This window comes from Echinops telfairi, unplaced genomic scaffold (genome assembly GCF_000313985.2).
Source record: "Echinops telfairi isolate 266 unplaced genomic scaffold, ASM31398v2 ScPeMD7_27;HRSCAF=92, whole genome shotgun sequence".
NCBI lineage: Eukaryota > Metazoa > Chordata > Mammalia > Afrosoricida > Tenrecidae > Echinops > Echinops telfairi.
The window spans coordinates 1,239,942-1,250,237 of record NW_022103924.1 but is presented as its reverse complement, the minus strand read 5'-3'; the positions used below and the strand labels follow the sequence as shown (position 1 = coordinate 1,250,237).

Below are 10,296 nucleotides of genomic sequence, written 5' to 3'. Positions count from 1 at the left end.
CAGGGCCCCGCAGGCTCTGTCAAAGTAAAGGGCTCAGGTACAAGGCCACCACTGCACAGTCACATGTCAAACGGGAAGGCCTGCCTGGCTTCCTCTCTCAGGGCAACCACATGCTTATGGCAAAGGGGAAGGGGAAACAATGCGGCTTAAAAACTCTTTTTAGTTTATTTATTCTTTTAATGAAAATGCAAAACTTGTTATTATCACCCAAGAATTGTTTTTTCTAGCCACCCCAAAAAACCCATCCTTGATCTAATCATGATCTCTGTTCCTAAGGATGTGTTCATAACAGCTTTACTCTTTTTTAGATGTTTCTTAAAGGTTCTGTCTCTTCTCCTTGTACCCCCAGTTTGTTAAGGAACCAGGATTATTGGAGGTTCTTGAGAACCTGTTGTGTACTGCTCTGAAAGGCAGGTCATACCTTGGATGTAGTACAGAAACAAGATTCTGTTTCTCCGAACCCATTGTTCTTTTCTGCTCACAACTGAGATTCTCAAGTAAGCCATCCCTTGGGTACAGCTGCGTGGAGAGGACAATAAAAATGTCATGGGCCACACACCCAGCTGAGATCTTTCTGTGCCAAGCTCTGCAAATGATACAAAGATGAGCAGGCCAGCCTCCCCTACAATGTGTCTACCTAAGTTTTCCATGCAAATGGAATCAGCGGTTATTAGACACTTCATTAAGTTTTTGTGCAAGTAGAGGTACAAACCTTGAAAGGCCTATAGATGAGGTTTAGTCACCCATTCCGGCGCTCGTGGAGATGGCCGTGTAGGGGTGACCTCAAAGGTCCCAGCAGAGCAGGAGCCTTTGGAACAAGCAGCTCCCACTGCTTCCCGTCCTGAGCTGCCTCTGCCAATCACAACTCTTTCCTTGCTTGTTATGTTTCCCATTATGCAAACCCGCTGCCATCAAGTGGATTCTAACCCATAGCAACTGTACAGGGTAGAGGAGAACTGCCCTTTTGGACATCTCAGGCTATAAATATTTACAGAAACTTTCATTTGTCTCATTTGAACCACTGACCTTGCAGTTAGCAACCCAACTTGTAGCCTACTACATCACCAGGGCTCCTTTTCCATTACCCACAAAGGCCTCATACCCATCCCATCTTCACCGTGGGCATAGCAGGCCTTGTACCAAGAAGCACTAAATGGCTTTTTCAAATATCTTCTCACAAGTGTGGTCCAATTTCAGAAGGCTTATTTAGATAACTTTTGGAGCATAGTAATTTTTTTAAGTGGGAATGCTGTCTGTCACGTGAGTATAGTGTGGCATACAGCTTGACTATAAGTCCCAGAGTTCTCAAATATTCTTCTCTAGAGCAGTCACCACTGGGCTCCGTGTGATGCAATGACTGTCCCTCCGCACCACACACCCCAAGACTTAACTACTGGAGACCTGTAAACAGTCACAGAGGTATGGGTGGCCCTGGACTCCACTTGACCTGCATTAGAGAAACAAGAAAACGTTTAAAGTATCTGAGCTGAGCCCTGAGTTATCAAGGTGATGCAAAATGACCAGACACTGCATGGTTTCGTGGTGAGGGATAGGACAAGTGAAGGTGAGAAAATTCAAGGAGAAGGTGAAGAGAAAGGAAGCAGGAGAGGAGGCCAGACGGTGCGAAGGGGAATGGTACCTTCTTCCTGGACTCTACCCTAGAGGACATGGCCATGGCAGAAAACACAATGCAGATGGCTCTTGGAATGATGTGGTGAACAGGACTGCTCCCGTGCCTCATCCTAGGGGCCTCTCACATTTCATCTGGTGTACAGCCTGATGCCATCGTAGTGGCCCTGTCTATGAACCCTTCAGAAGGTCTACATGAGCTTTCATAGGGAGAAAAGAGGGTCTACAGCTTCCATCAGGTATTTAAGGGGAAAGCTAAAAAAACACACGAAAGCTAAAAAAAAACCCCAAACACCCATTGCACTGAGGGTTTCTAGCCTAGTCCTTTCCCCCACTCAGGTCATCTGCCGGTAGACTCCAGTCGGAGGATGAAATGTCAATCTCCCCAGAAGGATGAAGTAAATACACACTCTCACGAGAGGCAGGGTTAAGGAAACGGGCTTCAGTTGCAGCATGAGAAGTTGCACTGCCAGCACAGCACTGTCGGGGTTTTCTCTGGAGGCCTTAGTCCCTATGCGTCCCAAGCCAGGCTAAAAGCTCATCTCGAAAGGTTACAGGTTTCTGATATGGAAAGGGAGGAAACAAGAGTTGGGTTTACCAGGCCCTCTCTTTGGAATTTGCTTTGTACGTAGAGTTCAACACACTGATTGCAAGGCAAATTTAGGGTTGGCCCGAGAACTGTCTTGCCAAGTTTGAACAAGTTCAAGGAAATGTCAGCCATACAGCCAGCCATGCTACAGTGAAACCCCCTGAGATGCAGAAGATAATCTGAGCCAGCCTCCTGATGGCCACTATACTGAGGTAAAGTCTAGGTTCTGGCAGCCAGGCTATCTGGCCAAACACTCAAGGCCTCCCCACAGAAGCCCCATTCCTAGGGTTGACCCAAATTCTGTCTGGTATGTGAAGCCTTTCCCCCAGCCCCTCCTCCTGCCAATGGGGCTCAGACCAGGGCAGAACAAGTCAGGAGGACGATATTCACTTCAGCAGGGTAGGTTTGTTGCAGTTTTCATGGTGTGCCCAGTAAAAGCTGCATTTGAAGTAGCAGTATCACCCCAGGAGTTTTTTGAAAATGTGTGAGCATGAGTGACATTTAGTATGTGTGTGGGGCGGGGGCGAGGGCAGGAACGCCAGGCACACTGTGTTCCTCAGAATCCTACACACTGAAAATGTCCCATCTGAAAAGTTATCGTTTTACATGGAGAAACACACATATGTAGAGAATTATCTAATCTCTCCAAGTACAACCAAGCATAAACCATATCACCTCCTCCACTCTTGCTTTTCCCATGCAAATGCTTTCCCCATTAATAAAGGCCAGTGCTCTGGTGGGATCCAACAATGCTGGCTTTAACCCTGCCAGGCAAGGAACTCCTTACCTGGGGTCTTCGGAGTAGACAACACCCGCCATTCAGAAGCATGTCAACGTTTTGCAAACTTGCTGGCAAAGAGAAGATACTATGAGAGACCAAGCATTGTGGCAGTACCTTACCACAGAGCTATAGTGCCCACCTAGAATTAGGCATGGTCTAGGGGAGGATCCTGCAGGATTTCCCGTATTAAACTGAGATAAATGGAAGCTGTTAACATAGGGATATACTTCATCAATTATGTAAAACAACAAAAATGTCAAAAATCTGAATAGGCAGCTGAAAAAGATGACTCTGTACAGCTGGGGCATGATTATGTTCTGTGACTTGTGACCACTGTCTTGCTCTTAATTAACCAATTAGTATCAGGACAGCTGGTCTTGGGGGTTGGGGAGCGAGGGCGTGTGTGTGGTCAGTCTTTTTGGAGAGCATTAAGGCAATATATTTTTTTCAAAGAACTTAAATACAACTTTGAGTTCTTCACACCAGCCATTATTCTAAGCACTTAGTGAATATTAACCCATTTGACACCGTGATCCCCATTTTGAAGAAGAAACAGACACAGGGAGCTCAGTAACCTGATCAAAATAACACAGGCAGGAAGGAAGTACGTGCCCAGGCTCTCTGCTTCCAGAGACCAAGCTTAGAACAATTGCACCAAGCTGCTGCTTCATAAAATGTACTTAATTTTATAAAAATTTTCATGTTTTGACCTCAAAATTGCTTTTTCAGTAATTAGTCCTAAGGCAATAACCACAACATCCTAGACAAATGGACATATGAGAATAGCTACATAGTATAATCTTGGGGACAACCTACCTACATGGCCAACAATGGGAATAGGATGATTAATCAAAGGGTGCTTTATAGAAGTTACGTTTTAAAAATCGCTCCCCCAGTGCTCCCTCTATACACTCAGTCGCACTTGGATTCACGGTAGGATGGAAAGCAGCACTGTCAATGTTACATGCACATTGGAACTGGGCCCAGGTTAACATACTTTGATCGTTGGATCCTAATAATGCCACACCTTACTTTATAGACAAAGGACCTGAGGTCACAAAATAAGGGGAAGAGCTGGGGTGAGAATTCACATTACTGCATTTTGTTCTTCTCATCTTCTTCTTCTGTCAATTATTGAGAACTGATAAAAAAAGTCTCTTTACGTTTTCATCTTTAATGAAATGACATTGGAAAGAACATACATTTCCATGACACCAAAATTACAGTTTCGGAGTCACAGTTAGAATCCTATTCGTTCTGTAATTAACACGAATGCTAACATCTCTAGCTGTTCATCTTTGTTACATGGCAAACAAAATCAAGAAAGCAACCATCAAACAAGAGACCCCCAGCTTCAGACAAGGCTAAGCCCAGTCTGGTGTGTGAAAACCGCTGCTGCTTCAGCAAAGGGTTTCTGGCGTAATCTATGATGGGGCTGCCAGGCGGTTCCGATACCATCATCAGAACCAGTCATCCTTACTATTGCAGCACCTGCACCAATAAATAAGACTGCAGACAGAGCCAAGAAGAAAGCTGGACAATGAATACGCTCAAAAAATTATAGATGCCTTTGAATTATGTTGAAGAATATTGATTATACAGTGGACTGCCAGGAGAATGAACAAATCTGTCTTAAAAGGACAGGTGAAATGCTCCCTTAGAAGCTTGAACGGCGAGATTTCATCTCGTTGTCACTGAAGTGGAAGCAGAGGAGGTAACCAAAGTATCCAAGTGTTAGGTTAGAACTGAGTACAAATTCAGTCAGTCAACAGAACTGAGTGCAAGTATCTCTAGCAGGGTGGGGTTCTAGAGGCACGCGCCTTACACCAACTTCACACTTTTGAGCTAGATGCCTCTCATATAAGATAGGCCTTTGGGTTATATCTGAAGCCTTTCACGCCACGATGCTAAGCCTACATCTGGCAAAACCACCATGTACTTCATCAGGTTGCATGGTCCCAGGCACCCAAATGAGCTCCTGTAGACTTGGGAGGACAGGGCACGCAGCACCAGCCCCAGAGCAAAACAGGGTCAGGCGGGCAATGTACTTTTTGACAGATGGCAAAGCCTGGAAATCCTACTGTGTGGGCCTAAGTTTTGATAGAGCTGAGAAGATCAGTCACTCTGGGGTATTCCACAGAAGAATGATTTTGATTCTGAAAGCTCTGAATGGAAGCCAGACTTCTCAGGAAACCAAACAGAACACCCCTTAATAGAACAAGGTACTACATCCTAGATAGAACCTCTCTGAGACTGTGGTTATTAGATATTTCAGATTCTGTCCACTAACATATCGGCAACAGCAAAGGGCAGTACTAAGGGTGGTGTCCAGATTCGAAAGCAGGAACAGAGTGCACAAGGACCGGTCCTGGCTCCTTCAACACAATCACTTCCATTCTTGTCGTAAAGCAAAAGGTCTAGATTCTATGACCTACAAGACTCGAAGGGACTGCTCTAGTGTTTTATCCTTTGTGGTGCTATTGTTTGGTTTCATGCAGTCAATTCCAATACATAGTGGCCCAAATGGACAACATAAAACACTGCCTCGTCCTGTGCCACCCTCATTATTGAGCCCATTGTTGTAACCACTTTACCAAGTCATCTCACTGGGGAGTTTCCTCTCTTTCACTGACCCTGTACCACGCATGGGGTCTTTTTCTAGGAACTCGTCTTTCCAGGTAACACGTCCACAGTAGGTGAGATGAAGTCTCACCATCCATGCTTCTAATAAGCACCTTGGTTATACTACTTCTAAGACAAATCTGTTCCCAACACATGTTGCCAAAACCGTAATTCAAAGGCATCAATCATTCTTCGGTCTTCCTTACTGTCCAGTTTTCACATGCATATGAGGCTACTGCAAATACCATGGCTTGGGTCAGGCTCATCTTCATCTTCAAAATTACATCTTTGCTGTTTGATACTTTAATGAGGGGTCTTATGCAGTAGATTTGTCCAATACAATACATATTTTGATTTCCTGACTGCTGTTTGCATGGGTATTGTGAATGGGTATTGATTGTGAATACAAGTAAAATGAAATCTTTGACTACTTCAATCTTTTCTCCATTTATAATACTGCTATTGGTTCAGTTAGGAGGACCTTTTAAGTTGAAATGTAATTCATACTAAAGGCTGAAGCCTTTGACCAATAAGTGGTTCAAATCCTCTGCTTTCAGGAGTAACACAGATGATCTGTGTCTCCAATCTTGCTGCCAAAGTCTTCTTCATATACTCTAGCATCTCAATTATTTGCTGAGCATACGGATAATAAATATGGTGGAAAAATAAAACTCCGATGCACTCTTTTTCAGATTTTAAGCCTGCGGTACCCTTTGTGGCCAGCAGAAAGGCATCATTTAAATTGGTAGGGTAGTGGACGTGGGTGGCATGACTTCACAGTAGGAACCTCCTCACCATTTTTTCATTTTACCATGGAGAAGGGATCACCCTTAGTATTCACATTAACTGCAGGCTGGTAAGTAAATACAACACACTCAAAAGTTGTTTGGCTGATACTTTTAATTACATGATTATAATTATACAATTTCTGCTATTCAATAATTTGTTCTAAAACAAATTACAATACATAATATTTTCAAATGCAACAATACATTTCAAACTACACAGATATGCAAAGTGTACAGGCCATTATGAAGCTTTATCTTTAAAAATATCTTCAGGAAAATAAACATTCATTCGACCAGTTCTCTGTTTAAAAAAAATATGATTAGAAATATACATTTTAATAAAAAAATCAAGACAATGATTGATCAAATACTGATAAATCAGTTACATTTTGAAACTTTTAATTTGTACATGAGTACAGTTAGATAAAAGTCTGTAAATTATTCATATAAAATTGCAGTATACAATAAGCAGGCAGACATGACTGCTCACAGTTGATTCTATTGGGCAACTGAATTAACGAGGTAATTTCCTATAAAGTATAGGCAATTTGTATAGTCTTTTAAACATATCTAGAGAATACTCAGATTTTGGAGAGGTGGAAGAGCAATGGCTGTCCTACTGCTATAACAGGGCAGCTTCCATCAGAACTACCTACTAAGGAAATAAAATGGGTTTTTAAAGTTGTTTTTGATGAGCTACTTTCAGAACAAACCTCAAATGGGTGCACTGCTCCTTTGTTACCACCAGTGGATGAAGTAAGGAAGGGCTTCAGGAGCTCTTGGGACCCACTACCCCAAAACACCCGAGGTCTGATCTTGCTCCAAGTGCATAAATATTTGGAGTTCCCCTGTGGAAATGCCTACAACTTGTCTGGGAAGTCTGCCCAAGAACAGGGGTAGAAATCACTCCTGTGATTTGAGAAGGGCAGACAAAAGGAAGTGGTGGAGTGTTAGGCTCCTTTTTGCTTCCTAGGGCCATTTGGATATTTTGACATCACTTAGGAGCCATTCTGGTCAAACATTTAACTTGTCCCTAATGTGATGGCTGGACTGCTTCTCTGTGGAGAGATCTGCGATGCTAGTTGGTATTGATGAATTCATAGGCCCTGTGCCGGTCAGTTCCCCACTCCTGGGCTAAAGGGATCAAGTTTAAGAATGGAAAATTTCTGAACAGAAAAGCAGCAAGGGGCTTGAAAACAGCTATATTTGATAAGTAAGGCGACTTGTTTTCAGAACCAAGCCTTCCTCCCTTAAGGATCACAGAGATTTCTCATTTTCCTTTCCAGTACAAAGCAGAGGTAGTCTGCACTCCCCGGTGCATGCAGGTTTGCAGATACCTGTCCTTTGTACTGTTCCTGACTCTTGATATTTGAGACCTCAGAAAACTTCCAAGAGCACCTAAATCTACTCGTTTCTACTTTTAATTCCCTTGGAAACAGTCTTGGTGTTCTTTCCAAGCTCTTTCAGGCTCTGAAAGGAGGCTCCTTTTCTCACACGCAGCCTTCACTGTACTCTCTCCTACAAGGACTCAAAGTTCGACTGTCAAAAGAATGTGGGTGTATTGGGGCTTCCATTGTAAAGAGAAAGAGAAGAGTCCAACCGGATGCAGAGCAGGAAGAACTTTCTATCAGTCAGGCCCAAAGACTTTCCGGATGCTAGGTATGTTCCCAATGTTCACCCCAAGTAATTTGTGCAAAGAAATAGTTCCCAACGAACTTACTAATTTCCTGTGACTAATTTTACTGAGTTTTTTAAGTGCAAAGATTTTTCAAAGGAGCCCAAGGATAGCAATTATAGCTGGAAATTTAAACAGCCAACTTGATAAAGGGAAGTTACTGGATACAAAATACTGTGGTTAACACTAAAGCCCCCAATTTTTACTCCTGACCAAGACACCAAATGGTTTTATTCATTCTGAGGAAGGTAGTCATTCATCATGAGCCAAGGCTGGCAGCACATTTACTTGTTCTAAAGTAATGAACAACCAAACCAAGAAAAACTCAAATGGAAGTCTGATTTTCACAACCTAGGATTATTTATGGAGGAGATGGCCTTTAGAAATATCAGGGGGGAAAAAAGAGTTGCCCTGAGAATGTGCATGGGGGCATTGTTTGAAGATGAAGGATATCTTCCAACACAAGGCAGCAAAGGGAATGTTCCTCCTCCCACTCAGATGTGATTAAGGAGCAATGGTCCTACAACCAAGTGGGTCTTTGTGCCTTTTCATTACCAGGGAGAGAAAAGCACTCATCTGTGATCTAGTCTCCAGTGTTGAAAACTGGCCAGATCCCACACGCATCGCGCCAGATGAAGAAAGAGCTGCTGCTTTGGCCAAGCCATGGCATCTTCCTCCCCCCTCGATGCCAGTTCATTTCACCAGTCAGTCTAGTCTGTGAGCACACTCCAAAGGAAGCGACTGCCTGGCCTGTTTATTTCATCGACTCGCAGTAGTTCTGTTTAAAAGCTTACACCATAAAGATGTTTGCCAGCCTCTTCCTTGCCAAACTTCCTTTTTAAACTTGGATAGACAAAAACTGGCTAATGTTGACCAAAATCATTCACTTTTTTAATGGAAGTAACTAAGGTGGCTGAAAGCAGTCTTTTCTTTTGGGCCCCAACTTTTGATGGTAATAAATTCATCCTTTTTTTGTGGCTGCTTTGAATCAGAGATTCAGCTATGTTTTCGTTAGGGTTGAGGGGCGAAGGCACTCTGCAGAGTCATTAGCTGTATCCCAAACCGAAGGCAACGGTGAGTCCTCAGTTTTGCAGACCACTGGAATGCAGATGTAGATGACTGGCAGAGAAGCACAGGGTATGTGAGGGCGAGCACGTGAAGACAAGCCACAGTGCTAGAGAGGAAGGCCTACTAAAACAGGGAAGCGTGAGAAATGTCACCATTATTTAGGGCCTAAATTTCCTAGCAGAAAGAGCAACAGTACGTGTGTATGTTCCTGCATGGATGAAAAAAAGGTTTCCTTTTGTATGGCGGGCAGCCCTGGCCTTCTTCAGTCACCACATGCGCGTCCAGCAGCCGTCCAACTTTGAAGCCAATTCCTCCTCCTGAGTCTTCTAAAGCTACCGTTAACGTTCTCCATTACCACAGTACTGCTTTGCTGCTCAACATGAAACAGTATTAAAAAGTGGTTCCCACAAATTCTTCTTAATAAAGCACTTTGGTGGAAGACAAGCAGCGTGGGTACTTAACAGAGTTAACATCACAATAGTATCACAAATTGAAACATCAAATGACAGAAGGTACCATTTGAATAATTGTATAAATCTTGATATTGAGTCACAAGATGAACAGAAAATAAATATATAAAAAACCTCCATCAGAGATTCAATTCTTCTGAAGGGCAGCAGCTAAAATGATTGCCATCACAAGGGACACACATGCGCCACAAAGACTAGGCAGCTCTCTTCATAACAGAGGGCTTTGACAATTACACCTGAGACTAAATTGACAACAGCTTTGTTGTTGTGAAACTTGAGACATTTCTACAAAAATTTGAGACTTCTTCCAATCATTGCCTTGTACCCAATCTCATTTAGCTATTTAGACTCCAGGGGACATTTTTTCTTCACTGAATAAACTTCGGTGGAAAGCAGCGAAGGCTTTTTACAATTCTGTTTCGTTTTGTTTTCAAATAAATTGTGCTAAATCCAGTTGTAGTTCTTCTGTTCCTAAAGTCTTCCTTCAGTTCTGGGCACAGGTGTTGTATTAACGCAAGACTGTTTTAGTCCTTGAAATGGAGGGACTGTAAGGGGGAGAAAAAAAAAGGATGTTTATCATGAAGGTTTAAAGTATTATCAAAGGTTTATGTAGTCATGAAAGACAAGGAAGGCAACATAACAGTAATTATAGCACTTTGTATAATTTTTCAAAC

General features: G+C 42.9%; 1 protein-coding gene across 1 annotated transcript in view; it reads right to left on the bottom strand.

Moving 5' to 3' along the window:
• Positions 1–6,503: 6,503 nt before the first annotated feature.
• The window catches only part of CDC14B (cell division cycle 14B), an 81,491-nt gene continuing 77,698 nt past the window's right edge, over positions 6,504–10,296 (bottom strand). Inside the window, exon 14 of the mRNA XM_045289425.1 lies at positions 6,504–10,167. Within this exon, the coding sequence (XP_045145360.1) occupies positions 10,131–10,167 (37 nt within the window). The 3' untranslated portion in view covers positions 6,504–10,130. The remainder of the gene's footprint in view (positions 10,168–10,296) is intronic.